The 16,916-nt window shown below is 30.5% G+C and overlaps 1 protein-coding gene across 7 annotated transcripts in view; it reads right to left on the minus strand.

Annotated features, from left to right (window-relative positions):
• Window positions 1-1,294: 1,294 nt before the first annotated feature.
• Window positions 1,295-16,916, minus strand: part of LOC127726340 (calcium uptake protein 3, mitochondrial-like) — a 91,584-nt gene continuing 75,962 nt past the window's right edge. For all 7 annotated transcript variants that reach the window (XM_052233695.1, XM_052233697.1, XM_052233694.1 and 4 more), the window contains 5 exons: window positions 14,546-14,634; window positions 11,788-11,965; window positions 10,429-10,537; window positions 8,392-8,549; window positions 1,295-2,840 (listed from right to left, as the gene is read on the minus strand). In XM_052233695.1, coding sequence (XP_052089655.1) covers window positions 2,766-2,840; window positions 8,392-8,549; window positions 10,429-10,537; window positions 11,788-11,965; window positions 14,546-14,634 — 609 coding nt within the window. In that variant the 3' untranslated portion in view covers window positions 1,295-2,765. The remainder of the gene's footprint in view (window positions 2,841-8,391; window positions 8,550-10,428; window positions 10,538-11,787; window positions 11,966-14,545; window positions 14,635-16,916) is intronic.

The raw sequence follows: 16,916 nt of genomic DNA on the forward strand, positions 1-16,916 counted from the left end.
TTCAACAAAAATTGAATATATGGGGTTCTTTGATATGCTGAATCTAACCATGTATTTAGATTTTTGATTTTTGGGCCCCGTTATCAACTTTGTCCACATTGAGGTCAAAAGGGTCCAAAATTAAACTTTGTTTGATTTCATCAAAAATTGAATTCTTGGGGTTCTTTGATATGCTGAATCTAACCATGTATTTAGATTTTGGATATTGGACCATAATAGGTGAATGTCCAATTTAAAATTTTTAAGTTCTTAGACCACATTCAATCTGTGTTAGAAACCTATGCTGTGTCAAATATTTAATCACAATCCAAATCCAAAGCTGTATCAAGCTTGAATGTTGTGTCCATACTTCCCCTAACTGTTCAGGGTTCGACCTCTGCGGTCGTATCAAGCTGCGCCCTGCGGAGCATTTTATTCCAATTGTAGTTTGTATTGAGAATTAATGGGATCCTGAGATTGATTATGACCTATAGAGGTACAAAAAATATCTACATGTCTTGTTGTATCATCATCATCTAGACAGAAACCAAAGGGTTGGGTTGACATGATAAGTTCTGTGTTCTCCCAAGAAAATTCAAGTATCATTTTAGCATAGCAGAAACTATAGCATCAAGATTAACCAAACTCAACAACTCAATAGCAAAAGTGCCAAAATCTCGCCTTATTTGATTATAAGTTGATACATATGTTGACAGTCATACTATGTATACTGAGAAAACTTCATGATAATAGATGAACAATGGTATTGAAGCAAACAGTGCATTTATATATCAAATAAAGTTTACCTTGAGGTCAAGGTCAGATCCATGTCTGTAACTCACAATGATTCTATACAACCATTGTAGTCAACCTTTATCTTCTTAATAAATGGGAAAAAGATTTTATCACAAAATTTCAAGCTGATCTATGAATCATGAAAAAGGTAAAGGTAAAAGGAACTTCATTAGAAGACCATTTACTCTTTACATGCATTCTTTAGACCATAGAAGACCTGCTTCTAATAATCTATAAACTACCCTTCGAATGAAAACTTAACGTTCATAAAAGAAACACATCAAATGAGGTTAGAATCAAATGAGACAGATAATTACACAACCATACACCAAATAAAGTTGACTTATTACTTATATTATAGAGACATTGGTCACATACCAAAACTTTCCATTGACCAATAAATCGTGAGAATGCGGTAAGGTTCAAATGAACCCTTTCAGAAAAACTTAACTATTCTTCATACAAAATATTTAACTGACATATATCCCGAGCCTGGTGGTCTTAAAAAAAAAGAGAGATATATATAAGAAATATTTTATTTAAAAAAACTTTGTAAAATATCATTCAGAATTAACAATAAAAATGTATATCATATAAACTTAAATAATAACACATCAAACTCTCCTAATTGCTGTATTTGTTATTTTGAATGAATCCCATATTTAAGGAATTACTCAAACAATGGACTGGAAATGACTAAATTCATGAAGACCAATAGAAAAACAGAAATCAAGCATATTCAAATCAACATTTTCTTGCAAATATAGTGAGATGACATAAATTATCTAAGTACCATCTACAGAGATTTTAACTACAAGGACAAAAATGTGTATAAAAGTACACACACTAACATATATAATAAAGGATTTCAGTTAAGACTTGATTTAAAATTTCAATTTCTTAGGGCATGGTTTTTGTACAATGTGGTTTTTGTAGCTAATAACAGCATATTTATATTCACTGTTTACACTGCTCAGAATATAGTGTAGATCTGAAGGGCAAATTTATATTTTCTGATGATTTACACAAAACAACTCCACAAAATATCATTATGTCCTTGCTTCCAGAAAATTTTGCGAAAGTGAAAGCAAGGTGCATATCGCTAATTCACAATTAAATTGGAAAGCCAAAACAAAGCAAACTTCTAGTTAACTAATTATGACATGTTTGTATTAAAAAAAAAACAGGTAGTGCTCAGGTATCAATTACACAATATTACTTAACAAAGAAAAGACCAGGAACAACCAAAAGGATTTGAAACATTAATGAACTTTAGGTCTTATTACTCAATAGTTGGCTGTATGTTTGTTTCTGATAGTTTCAATAAAAAATACAAGTTTTTTGGCAGCAGGCATTCTAGTTACAATGTTGTTAAATTTCTGCCAATCTATTGCCAGCATATTTTGTCATTTGCAAAATAACTTGAAACACCATCACAGTTTATAAATTAAAGCATTCACAATATCAATGAAATCATACAATACAAGTCTCAACAGAGAGAGAATTAGGACAAATAACTCAATATACTGACAAATACATCAATAAACAAACATTTCTACGTAACAAACTGCCATTTATGGACTTGTTCTGATAAATGTTACAAGATAAGGTTCTTCTAGCTTAAATATCTCAGATCTAATTATCTTTAAAGTAAGAAGAATCAAACACAGGATGTAATAAATAGTTATAACATGTAAAATTGAAAGAACTTACAACTATCTGTAACATTATCACATTGTCTGCTGATATTGAGATTTCTTACATAGATGATATAATTAAATAACAGATGTTTTAATTGGAATCTCCATATTTCTGTTTGTACTAAATATCATATCAAAGAAATCTTTACCAAATGATCATTCATATTCAATATCTCTATTTATTCCCTGTCAATGGGACATTTTGTAGAAATCTATGTAATGATGCTTCTATAAATAGGATTCTCTCTGCTCTCTCTTTAATTTTCCTCTGGACTACTAGTTGCTCAATCATCAGTAAGATTTCATCTCGTTTTTGATACAAGTTTTATAAGTGCTCCATTTGTCCTGTGTATGCATCAGGTGGGACTGAAAATAGAGAGAACATTTCATATTCAAGAGAAAAGAAGGACTAATTTACCATTTTGATATTTTTGCTGGAGAAAGTTAGCAAGTTCAAATTCAAAATTCGTAAGGGTTCCGCGGAACCCAGTGTCTCGCCTACTTCTGCTGTTAATCACAGGCTCAACAAAAATGAGGAAAAAAATTAATAAAAATATTCCTCTCTATACTATCTTTTGATTGTAAGTAGCTTCTGTCCAAGTTTAGTAAAAATCCAGGATAGTTTATGAATCTAATAAATGTTTTAAAATAAAAACTTAAACTGCAGACTGTTATGTAATGTTAACTGGAAGAAAAACTAAGTCCATTTATAAGTAAAATACAGAAAAAATGGAACAAAATTTTAACAAAATTTCCTTTTAGATACTAGCTTTTAATCATAAACAAGCTTCTGTCTAAGTTTGGTACAAATCCAGGATAGTTTAAGAAAGTTGTTAAAATTTTAAAAACTTTAACCACAGAGTGAATGTAATGTTAACTGGCAGAAAAACTAAGTCCATTTATAAGTAAAATATGAAAAAAATGGAATTCTTTTTTTTACAAAATTTACTTCTGGATACTATCTTATGATCACAAACAAGCTTCTTTCCAAGTTTGGTACAAATCCAGGATAGTTTAAGAAAGTTATTAAAATTTCAAAAACTTGAACCACAGAGTGAATGTAATGTTTCCTGGCAGAAAAACTAAGTCTATTTATAAGTAAAATACGGAAAAAATAGAATTTTTTTTTTACAAAATTTACTTCTGGATACTATCTTATGATCACAAACAAGCTTCTTTCCAAGTTTGGTACAAATCCAGGATAGTTTAAGAAAGTTATTAAAATTTCAAAAACTTTAACCACAGAGTGAATGTAATGTTTCCTGGCAGAAAAACTAAGTCCATTTATAAGTAAAATACGGTAAAAATGGAATTTTTTTTTTACAAAATTTACTTTTGAATATTATCTTATGATCATAAACAAGCTTCTGTCCAAGTTTGGTAGAAATCCAGGGTAGTTTAAGAAAGTTATTAAAATTTCAAAAACTTTAACCACAGAGTGAATATTTGTGGACGCCGCCGACGACGACGACGCCGACGGAATGTAGGATCGCTATGTCTCGCTTTTTCGACAAAAGTCGAAGGCTCGACAATAAAACCACACTTAAAATAAAATACAAAATATTTATATAATGAACTGAGTTTCCAGTTTCAGATTTAAATTTTATATCATTTAGGTGTGCTATGGTGTACTGCTGTATGCATCATTTGCTTGTCACTAAATCTTGAATATAATTTACCTATCTAGTTTTTTAATTTTATGCCCATATTTGATTCCAGTTTTTATTGCTCTAGTGTGATGAAATCTAGTGATCATAAATGCAGCAGCAACTGAGAGATCATAATTTTGTTTAGTGATCAAAAATTTCAATTAATTTCAAAAAGCAGCTCTCTATTTATCATCTGGAAACCAAAAATATTCAACCAACAATCAAGTATCATTTGAGATAGCATAATTCTATTACCGTAAAATAAATTTTGTTGTTGAAACCATAACACAAAAAAAAATTCTCTAGAATATTTTTTTTAAGTTTGTACTTCAAACTCATTTCCCAATTTTTAATACATAAAACTGCTGTGCATAAAAATTATTGAAATAAGTTGTTTTAATAACATTGTTCTCAATTATTTAATATGCCTGGACTGACAGACAAGACCTTAATATTAATTCAAGTTTTTGTTAATTGTTGAAAGCTATACAGTGACCTATACTTGCTAAAATCTGCTTAATTTTGACTCTGTTGGATAGTTGTCTCATTGGCAATATTCACCAAATCTTCTTATTTTAAACTGGTAATATTTTAGATAGCTTTTTCTTTAAAACAGTAATAAGCATCATGTATTGAAATAAATACACTTTCCTCCATAAAATTAAAAGCATTTATGTTTATAAATTGGATGCAAACAGCTGACAATGCACCAAATATTTTGAATAAATAAATTTCCCATATGTTCTGAAAAAAATTAAACAGACTGAAAGCTACCACAGATTTCAACTAAGAAAAATCCTTACCCAATATTGATATAAATTATTTAAAATGGGTAAGCTATGCACATTTGCCAAGTATATTTTTGTCAATAACTGATAATGGCAATATCTTCTAATCTAAAATATGATGTTAAAACATGCTGTATGTAGAAACTGAAAAACATTTTACAGGATAGCAATTCTGACAATAAATATAAAAATAGTACATGTATATTTCAACAAATCATGCAACAAATGTGTACAAAAATTTTAAGATATATCCACTTAAACATGAAATTCTAAGGATATTTATTATATGAACATTCAATTAAAACAAAATAAAAGCTAATGCAAAAAAATTGTGAAACAATGAAAACTTGTACAACTTTTTAAATAATAATAATAAATAAACACATCAGTTTGTGATAATTGGTTTTAAAAGTACTTTGCACCTCGTTAGTGGAGCAAGTGAAGTACCAGAAGCTTGTAAATGTGGTAAACAGTTTATGTATTGATGGATGTGTAAAGATAATTTGACTAAAATAACCAATATCTTCATCAACCTTTGATTCATAACTTTCATTTCAGTCTAATGACCATTTAATTAACTTTATTTTTTAAAAATCAGAAAGCCTGGAGGTTAGTAGATGTGACAAGACCATGCCAAAACTAATCAATTTTCAAATTTTTCAGCATCAGAGAATAACTCATTTGTCATGAATATTATTTCCATATAAGGAGCATTAATATTTCTGCAGAATAATTCAGCACTCAAATGTGTTCAATGTTCCCAGAATCTTACTAGACTGGATATCCAATCTTCTTAAAGGGAGATATGTTGTAGATCAAGATGAGATCTTTGAAAAAAAAATAATACATAGGTTACCTTGCTTGTTTTAAGAAAAATAACGTTTTAAAATTTGTGAATATTTATAAGTGTGCTGAAATTTTTCTAAATAAAAATTCAAACTTCCTAAATCTGGTAGATTTGGCAATTAAATAGCCAACATGATTATATTTAAAAGCTCTGATAAATGTGCATTAGAGCTAAAACAAAATAAGTCATTTCAAAACTTGATTGAATTCTCATATTTCATGCCAACATATGTTCAATTTGTTGACCTTTATTGAGCAGTTTTCCAGGGTTCTTGTCATTTTTTTAATTTCTTTTGTATGAGTTGGCTTTCACTGTGTATTTTGAAATAAATTTATAAAAAGTCTTAAAATAGTTACTGAAAAAGTGTTAACCTAAATGTTAAATCATATTTTGGGGCAAAATCAGTTAATACAATTGAAAGTTTATCAACATCTCTCACCAAATTCAAAATTAAGTAAAACAAATAGACAACAATTATGATAAAAACCTATATTTGCCTTGTTTCATTGAAAAAAACAAAACATTTGTCATTTGATGGCTAATTTAGTCCATTGTTTTATTTCTCAGAATTAAGTTAATTTGGTAATTATTTGTTATATCATTATAAACAAAATTAGGATCTTTATAATCATAATAGTTATCTCCCTTTAAATTGTATTTTCTCCCTTAAACTTTATTTAGAAATAAGAAACTTTTAAGAGCCTGAATCACTGACCTGTTGAACATATGCCATTTTGATATTTATTTTATCCTTATTGCCGTTAGTTATGTTTGCTTCATTTTATAATTGGAATTTTTAGAGATCTTGTATTGCTGATCATGTTTTACTGTTCAAAGTTTCTAACTTTATAAAAGGTTTCAAGGTGAAAGGGAAAAACTAAAAAAAAAATAGTTAAAAATCTTCATTTCAGGACAGTAACTCCTCTACGGAATCATTGAATATTTGTAGATTTTGAATTGCTAATCATTTTTGCATTTGGACAGTTTCTATCTATGTATTATGGTTTTTAAGATAATAAGCATAAAAACTAAATTGGTCAAAAATTGTCATTTAAGCACAACAACTTCTATAAGGAGTCCTCTGATAATTTTAGGAAACATATGAAATAGGTAGATCTTGACATTCCCCATCAGATTTTGCCTATCTACTATGGTTTTTATAGATATAAGACAATAAATGCATTTCAAGTGTATGTTCTATTTTCAATCATGGCAGCCACGTTTGTTGACAGACAGGAATAAAAAAAAACAAGCTTTAAACTAGATACCCTATCGATTAATCAGCCAAAGTTTGGTTGAAATTGGCCTGATAGATTCAGATAAGATTTTTGAAAAAGTTTACAACGGCAACTACGAACGCCAAGTGATGGCAGTACCTAACATGCCCCATGTGCTTAAACAACCATAAAACTTAGATTTAAACTAGCGATTGTACACCTGAACAACCACACGATTGTACACCTGATCAACCACAAAATAAAATATATTACAAAGATGATGACAAGGTTTGATTTATCATTATACATCCATCAATATTTACTTGAGAAAAAGTGTGACAAGTTTTCATCACCTATAACATGGAATGATACAATTATATTACCTTGTATTTCTGATGGGAGAAAAACAATGTGTCAATGTAATCAAGATCAACAAGTCTGTCTTCAAATTCTGTTTCAGAAACACAGTGTCAAGGAATTATTTATATTATTTCCTAATTAATTTTTTTCTTCTTCTCTACTTTGGTTTAAATTTCTATATTATAATTTATTAATATATATCATCTTTTAAAAACTCTAGGACAGAAATCTTTCAATGTGAAAATATTGATCGAATTATAAAAATATAACTATGATAATACTACTTAAGACAAAATATGAAGACAGAACTTTTTGTATAATGGTGCAACCATGCTCAGTAATACAACACAAATTTAATATAAACTTGTTATAAAAAGAAATACATTAAATAGTTATGAAAAGGTCAAATTTAAATATGAAGAATGGAAGGACTGAATAAAAATAAAGTCATGCCACAGTAAAAGCTGTGAAATGATGTGTAACAGGGATCATGGTATTTGTGTTCAATTTGATTGAGTTTATGCTTTGTTTACAAGGATCTGAAATTGCTCAGTTCTACTTTCTGTTCAGGTAATTATTACATCGGCCATTGGAATTTCAGCCTTCTTATTTTTGAAGATCAGTATTCAAACTTAACCACAGTCTCACCAGTCCAGGTTTGTTAAATCCTAGAGAGCAATAAGAATTTTTTTATAGGTTAATAGAATCTATACAAAATTTTCACGAAAAAAGTGTGTGGCCTGTGGTTGAAAAAGTTTACAGTGAAGACTAGAAGGTGTGTATCATTAAGACAAAACCATATGATGCCGAAAGGTCTTTTATACAGAAAGTAGAACAAAGTTTTGTCAGATAATTGTAATCAAAGCATGGATACAGGATCTGTTTTTTAATCAGATTGGACAATGTTGAAATATAAAAAAAATATTTAAAGTTAAATTAAAAAAAAAGACTTAATTTTGTTAAAATAAATTTGAACAGGAATTCCGTTACAAGCTCAGTTGTATGAATTGCCAAACAAATGCACACAATTTATATCTCAAGGGAGATAATCCTTACCCTTGATCCCCTATGCAGTCTGTCTTTCATAATAGAAATAAATTCCTTATGACTAAGATGTCCATCTCCATCAGAATCAAAAATCTGGAACACAGTCTTGACTAAATGTGTACTTAATGTTTGACCAGTGCACACCATAACAGCCCTCTGGAAGTCCTCTGTAAATATGATAAAAAAAAATTATGTATTTTCAACAAATTCTATAATTAACAAAATAAAAGTAAGAATGTAATCTGGTTATACTCCCTTATACAGAACAGTATCTTTCCAGTAATGTTAACCCAAAAGCTGTATGAGTTAAGAATAATCTGATTACTTAGTTTTTGTATAAGACTAATTTTGAGCATTCCAAACAGCAACAAAAGGGTAACATGGTCCATGTAATTTCAGAATTTCCAATCAAATTCAACATTGAAAGACAGTTTTATCATCATTTTCAATCAGACAATTGCAAACAATTCTACATGAGGTACAATTTTCTTTTATAAACTTTGACTTCTTTGGAGTTTTTATTTCATTAGAATAAAATACTGCAAACCAAATATTTTTTAGTGAGCGACTTATACAACTTTCGTAATAAACAAATACTGACAATTTAAAAACTGCTAAATTATTGCCATGTTTTTATTAATGGAAAAAATGCAGCAGCATCAGGTTCACAATAATAAAAACTTGCATTCAAAATTTCAGTAGTGATTTCCTAAAATTTTGCACCTATTAATTAGATTTCAAATTTTTGCCAGAAGTCAAGGATTCTCAAATATGGTTTCCTGTAATGCATTTTTATACAATGGAAGTAAAACTGACACATTAAATTAATATATAACATGTAAGAACCCGCAAAACCACACACTGTACATGATAAGTCGTATGAACCACAGACTTTATCAGTTGTGGGTGAAGTAGTTCATGGTATTAATGTATGACAATCTAAAACTACAACCTTCACTTCTTAGAAGGTGCAGGGAACATTGTCAATGGAAATATCCCACAACTTGTTAAAAAGGATATTCAAACAGCTCAAAACTCAAAAAGGTAAATATTGTGTTGACTGCTAAAATACTGATAATCAATAAATCATTTTCATTCGAGTTTCTTGATCCAAATCCTTGTTGTTTTAAACCTGGCCATGGGGGTCAAATCAATTTCAAGTTGTAAATCACTCTACTTGAAAGTTGTATCATTGGGTTAAATATTGTGTGAAGTCACACAGCTGACCTGCATTTCACTATTGATCAACTGACTAATGAGAAGTGGTGAACCTTATCAAATATACAAATTCTTTCTGGTCTTTAATCATAGAACTTTATAAAACACAGGCTTGTAATAGTTATTATTGTAATATAATCAAGTATAAAATAAATCCATATCAAATATGAATTAAAATTGATTACCATGAATTTGTTCTTATTTCACCTTCAGAATCGGATATTAACCACTAGGAACCAGTTCTTATTCTACCTTCAGAATCAGATTTATATTACAACCAGGAACCAGTTCTTATTTTACCTTCAGAATCAGACTTATTTGACAACCAGGAACCAGTTCTTATTATACATTCAGAATCAGACTTATTTGACCACCAGGAACCAGTTCTTATTTTACCTTCAGAATCAGACTTATTTTACAACCAGGAACCAGTTCTTATTATACATTCAGAATCAGACTTATTTGATCACCAGGAACCTGTTGTTATTTTACCTTCAGAATCAGACTTATTTGACCACCAGGAACCAGTTCTTATTTTACCTTCAGAATCAGAATTATTTTACAACCAGGAACCAGTTCTTATTTTACCTTTAGAATCAGACTTATTTGACCACCAGGAACCAGTTCTTATTTTACCTTTAGCATCAGACTTATTTGACCACCAGGAACCAGTTCTTATTTTACCTGCAGAATCAGACTTATTTTATCACCAGGAACCAGTTCTTATTTTACCTTCAGAATCAGACTTATTCTATCACCAGGAACCAGTTCTTATTTTACCTATAGAATCAGACTTATTTTATCACCAGGAACCAGTTCTTATTTTACCTTCAGAAACAGATTTATCAGCATATGTATACATCTTCATGGCTATTGTAAAGTCATCTAAATTATTCAGGAAGTGACAAAACTGTTGGAAATCTTCAAAGGTAATTCCCTGAAACAAACAAAAAATCTATTTGAATTTCAAATAATGTGTATGCTCATAACTTTTTTCTGTCATTTTAATATCTTGCTTTATACAATTCAAATGGTGATTTCGTCTCCAATACCTGTTCACATGCTCGTTTGACTACACTTTGCACTTCTAAATCCTTAAATTAATCTGTAGAATAGTACCTTATGGCATTGCATTGGTTAAACAGTTTTCAAGTTATTACACAGATTGAAACTAAAATAAAGCACAATTTTTCAATCACTTCTGAACAGCAAAAATCAAAATTGCCAAATTCTTTTCCAATGAATGCCCAAAACTCCTGCCTTTCATTACTGTTGAAACACAATGCAGAACCTACCTATTGTTTAAGTTGTTAATTTCTTGTCCTGAATATGCATAAAATAACTGTCACTGAATGTTCAGCAAGCATTAGGCCAAAATTAAATTTAAATTGTTAGATGTTGCCTACCTTCCCACCTAAAAATCAGCCTAACCGAAAAATGTTATGACACAAATCTTTCTAAATTTTTTTTTTTTTTTTTTGATTTTTTTTCTGCTCTTAAGTAGTTTTCTTGTCTAAAACATGTAACTTATGTTGTTGGCCAAAATTAAAGTCCCTACCTACGTACCCAACCCTACAAGGCATGCAGAAGAATTTTTTAAGGGTGGCCTTATCATCAATGAATCCAGAAAAATCCATAAAATTATTTCCTTAAGTACTATAAACCCAAATTTGTATGGAAATCTGATTTCATGAAGGGAAAATTTGTACTGTTGATTAGTTATATAGATTGATTGATTGTTGGTTGCTTAACATCCATTGGCAAATATTTCATGCATGTTCAGGACGAGAACAAACTGACAATAAGTACAATAGGTAGGTCCTGTAATAGAGGCCATCTGGGATGAAGGTCAGGGAAATTTTGACTGCCATAGGAAAATAAGGGTATAATGGATACAGACAGAAACTTAGCCTTACAAGAAGCCACCTACGGACCCCTCAAAAATTTGTTGCAAGGGTTCTAAACATGAAAAGAACGTGGCACTCTCTTTATCCGAGGCATCAGATTTAACATCCCCATTCTGACCAGACATGGCTGCAAACTTGTACATCACGCACGGCCAAACAGATGCCCCTTTTTGGCGAAAGTTTTACTGCCGGTCGGAGAAAGACCAATGGTGACCATATTTCTATTCCCCAGTCACCCTTGTGTGAAGTTATAAAGAAGCTGAAACTTTAATAACCAAACCTTTTCAGTAGGTATTCTGGTTCTAACTCTCACCACTGCTGCTTCCACATCAGACTTATCTAACATTGTATATCGTAGTAAAATTCTAGCAAAGTCTTCCTCAGATATAGTCCTAAAACCTTTAGAGAATTCCATGAACTCTAATTCTATTACTTCAGCCTGTAAATTCTCCATAAACCTGAATAAAATATTATTCATATAACATACACATATATATTCTATTTCTCTGCACATGACCCTTTCAGAAGGAAACATTAGTGGTGTATATGTGTGCTGCAGTTTAGTTAAATATGTCCATTACATTTTTACATTCATGTATTCTTGCTCCTTTTTTTGTGAGAACTCACCACCATGTTGGAAACCTGTAATCACACGAAAATGTCCATAACCTTTACCAAATTTTATATAATTACACTGAAAGGTTTGGTTTTTTTTTTGTCTCTCAAAGTGTTATTTTTGTTGTAGGCAGAAATTGGTTTTACTGCAGATTTTTTTCCAAAATCTGTTACATTTATTGATTACTTATATAGACTGAGAGGTTTAGAGCTGGACATATTGGATAAACAATGATTTAGACATGCTGTATAGATATCTGTGGTATTGTTGAAGACTATGTGTTGATCACAAATTCTTTTTTTGTTGTTACTGTTTCCCTTTTATTCCGATTCCAAGATTTTAGGTTACATTATCTGTCAGTTGCATTCACTTACAGAATGTGAATTCTTTTCTTTGATATGCCTTATGCATTAATTGATATGCCTCTTTGTATTCTATGAATTCTAGCGAAGCTCGAATCCCCATATGGAATTTACTGACCCCATATATATTGTATTAGGTCACTAGCACACCGTGTAACGAATTTATCTTACCAACTTTCTTCACATGTGGTATTTTGACTAGCGGCCTATCAAAGTGATCAAGTCTTCAATACTTAGTATTAAGATCCTACTTCCATTTGTCTATACAGAAAACAAATGCCAACAATAGCAACTTTTAAGCTTTAAATTTGTTTTATGAATCAATTTCAATCGTTCATTACATGTATTATAATTACTTCGTCTGTTGAATCCTTTCAGATTTCTTTTTTTGTTTTGAAAGGGAAGTAACCCCGTTATGCCAACAATAACAACTTGTTAGCGTTAATTATGTTTTATGAACTTATTTCAACCTTTCATCATCAATTTCTTCGTCTGTTGAATCCTTTCAGATTTTTCCTCAACACCGTGTTGTTTTTATGAAGGGTTGTGGCATCATTTTTGTTTTGAAAGGGAAGTAACTCCTTACTAATCCCATATGGTAACTAACCATGTATGGTTGCTAATCCTATATTTATTTAGGACACCCTATATCAAATATACATAGTCACCACGTGTAGTCCTTTAACCAATCATATCTCTATAAATCTATAGTGGTAAGATAAATTATGATATGCCTATTTGTATTCTATGACATGCCTCATTGTATTCTACACTATGCCTGATTGTATTCTATGCTATTCCTGATTGTATTCTATGCTATGCCTGATTGTATTATATGATATGCCTGATTGTATTCTATGATATGCCTGATTGTATTCTATGATATGCCTGATTGTATTCTATGATATGCCTACTTGTATTCTATGATATTCCTAATTGTATCCTTTGATATCATGCCTGATTGTATTATATGATATGCCTGATTGTATTCTATGATATGCCTGATTGTATTTAATGATATGCCTACTTGTATTCTATGATATGCTTGATTGTATTCTATGATATGCCTGATTGTATTCTATGATATGCCTACTTGTATTCTATGATATGCCTGATTGTATTCTATGATATGCCTACTTGTATTCTATGATATGCCTAATCGTATCCTTTGATATTATGCCTGATTGTATTATATGATATGCCTGATTGTATTCTATGATATGCCTGATTGTATTCTATGATATGCCTACTTGTATTCTATGATATGCCTAATTGTATCCTTTGATATTATGCCTGATTGTATTATATGATATGCCTGATTGTATTCTATGATATGCCTGATTGTATTCTATGATATGCCTACTTGTATTCTATGATATGCTTGATTGTATTCTATGATATGCCTGATTGTATTCTATGATATGCCTACTTGTATTCTATGATATGCCTAATTGTATCCTTTGATATTATGCCTGATTGTATTATATGATATGCCTGATTGTATTTTACTTTATGGTTATTCTGCAAAATGCCTTAATGTATTCTATGATAGGCCTACTTGTATTCTACAATATACCTACTTTTATTCTATGATATGCTTATTGTATTCTACGATATGCCTTAATGTATTCTATGATCCCGAATTGCATTCTACAATATGCCTTATTGTTATGTCTAATTGCATTCTACAATATACCTAATTCAGACTACAAACTAGTTTAACCCCGCCACATTCTCTGGATGTGCCTGTCCCAAGTCCGGAGCCTGTAATTCAGTGTTTGTCGTTTGTTGCTGTGTAACATATTTGTTTTTTTCGTTCAATATTTTGAACATAAATTAGGCGATTAGTTTTCTTGTTTGAATTGTTTTATTTTTGTCAATTTGGGGCCTTTTATAGCTGACTATGTGGTATGGGCTTTGCTCATTGTTGAAGGCTGTATGGTGACCTATAGTTGTTAATTTCTGTGTCATTTGGTCTCTTGTGGACAGTGGACTCATTGGCAATCATACCACATCTTCTTTTTATATCCCGTTAATTGAATTCCACAATATATAATTACCTGCTGAAATCATCATATTGCATTGTATCATTTCCCTTAGGTCCAAAGAAGTGAATCAACAATGTTGTATCTGGTATTGGCTCTAGATTCTATTCAAAATAAAATCAGAACAAAACTTAAATATACTTCCACCTACATACACAAACACATTCATGTCACATAACAATGTTTCTTTCACAATAACAGTAGAATGAAATTAGGGGGAAAAACGCAAAAAATTTAATTATACTTATACAAATCAGAAACGAGTTGCTGTTTATCTATTTTTTATGAGTTGACTGAGATTTTTGTTTAATGAGATTTGTTTATCTTTAAATAAAAGGGGGCTGACAATGCAATCAAACCATAACAAGAACAAAGAAAAATGACATGCTAAAATGTCAATGCTTTTCATGCACAGCTTATAAATTAGTATTTTAGTTGTTAGTTGTCCTGCATTGATTCAGAACACAAACACGTCTAATCTGCTAGAAAGCACATCTACATGTATCTTAAAACTCAAATTAAAGGTAATATGGCAGTAAAATTTGTTGAAAAATAAAATTCTGTTTTTAAAAGAACTTGAAGAAATCTTGAAAGAATAACTTATAAAAAATTCAGTCCTTCAAAGGCACAATTGAGACTAATAAACTTTTGTATGTGTCAAACTCCACTTTGAGTTCAAGCTGTCATTTTTTTTCTGCACACCACATGACCTTAAGAGCCAAAGAGGAGTGTATTCTATTCTAGAAATATTCAACAAACTAAACTGTCTGTGTTTAATGCATGGTAGATATGCAAAAATCAAAAAATAAAAGTGATGTTTGTTTTATGTAGTAAAACAACAGATGACTGTAGAAGACTCTCACGATGGAAGGTAGAAACATATAGGATATAAAGTATTTCACATTGCTGCAAATGATAGCATTGCATTTCGTACTTTTCCCAACTTAATATTCATTTAAAAAAAAAATAGTATTTTTAAGTTTATTATTACAATATAGTTTAGACTATAGTTATGTTTAATTACCATATATAATGATGCAGAAATTAAACATCTTAAAATTTTAAGGCATTTTATTTATTTATTTTTCATTAACAATTAAGATCATTTCAATAGCATAGTCTAAAATGTTATAGCTTACATTAACCCATAGTCTTTTAAAATATAGGTGTACTTCAAGTATATTATAAATGACTTCTCAACTAAAATCATTAGACCTACATTACCATCCTATATCAAATAAAACTGTTGACACAGAGATATGTCTCACCTGTCAGCATAAAATTCAGAAAAAGACAATCTGATGGACAGCAACTTTGATAATTAATTCAAAGTCGCTGGACCATGAACTAGTGGGCAGAGCCTCCAAAATGGTCAACAAACTGATGTGTACAGACAGTAATGTAACTCTTTGTCTGTTGTAAGTAATTCCTATCAAACTAACTTAAGCAGAAACCTTATTGATAATCAATTGAAAGTTACTGACCATGACCTACTGGGGCAGGGAGTGGAAATATTTGTCAAACTGATATGTACTGATAGTAATGCAACTTTACTAAAATATCAATGATCTATCACAAGTAGTTCCTATCAAGCTGACTTAATCAGAAATCTTCACATTGAAAATTGCGTATTCATTCAAAGTCACTGGACCATGACCTTGGGGGCAGGGCCTCAAATAGTTGTCAAACTGATATGAGGGTCTGGATGGGGGTCCTTCATTTGCCCATTATTCTCTATTCTTTATATTTTAGCACCTCATTATTCTCTATTCTTTATTTTTTTGGTCCATTTTTCTCTATTTTTTGCCCATTATTCTCTATTCTGTAAACCCCCATCCACACCCTCTGATATGTACTGATAGTAATGCAACTTTATGGAAAAAATATATTGATCTGTCACAAGTAGTTCCTATCAAACTAACTTAAGCAGAAAACTTAACATTGAAAATTGCTAATTGATTCAAAGTTATTGGACCATGACCTAGGGCACAGGACCTCAAAATAGTTGTCAAACTGATATGTACCGATAGTAATGCAACTTCATACAAAATATCATTGATATATCACAAGTAGTTCTTATCAAACTAACTTAAGCAGAAAACTTTTTTTTTAAGCAGAAAATCTAACATTGAAAATTGCTAATTGATTCAAAGTAACTGGACCTTGACCTAGGGGCCTCAAAATAGCTGTCAAAAGTAATATGTACCGATAGTATTGCAACTTCATACACAATACCATTGATCTATCACAAGTAGTTCTTATCAAACTAACTTCAGCAGAAAACTTAAAACAATTGTTGACGCCATCGCCACCAGAAAAACATACCTATGTCTTGCCTAGTCACAGGCGAGACAACAAAAAGTGTGGACACACTAAAATGTCTCAC

Source organism: Mytilus californianus, unplaced genomic scaffold (assembly GCF_021869535.1).
Source record: "Mytilus californianus isolate M0D057914Y unplaced genomic scaffold, xbMytCali1.0.p SCAF_17, whole genome shotgun sequence".
NCBI lineage: Eukaryota > Metazoa > Mollusca > Bivalvia > Mytilida > Mytilidae > Mytilus > Mytilus californianus.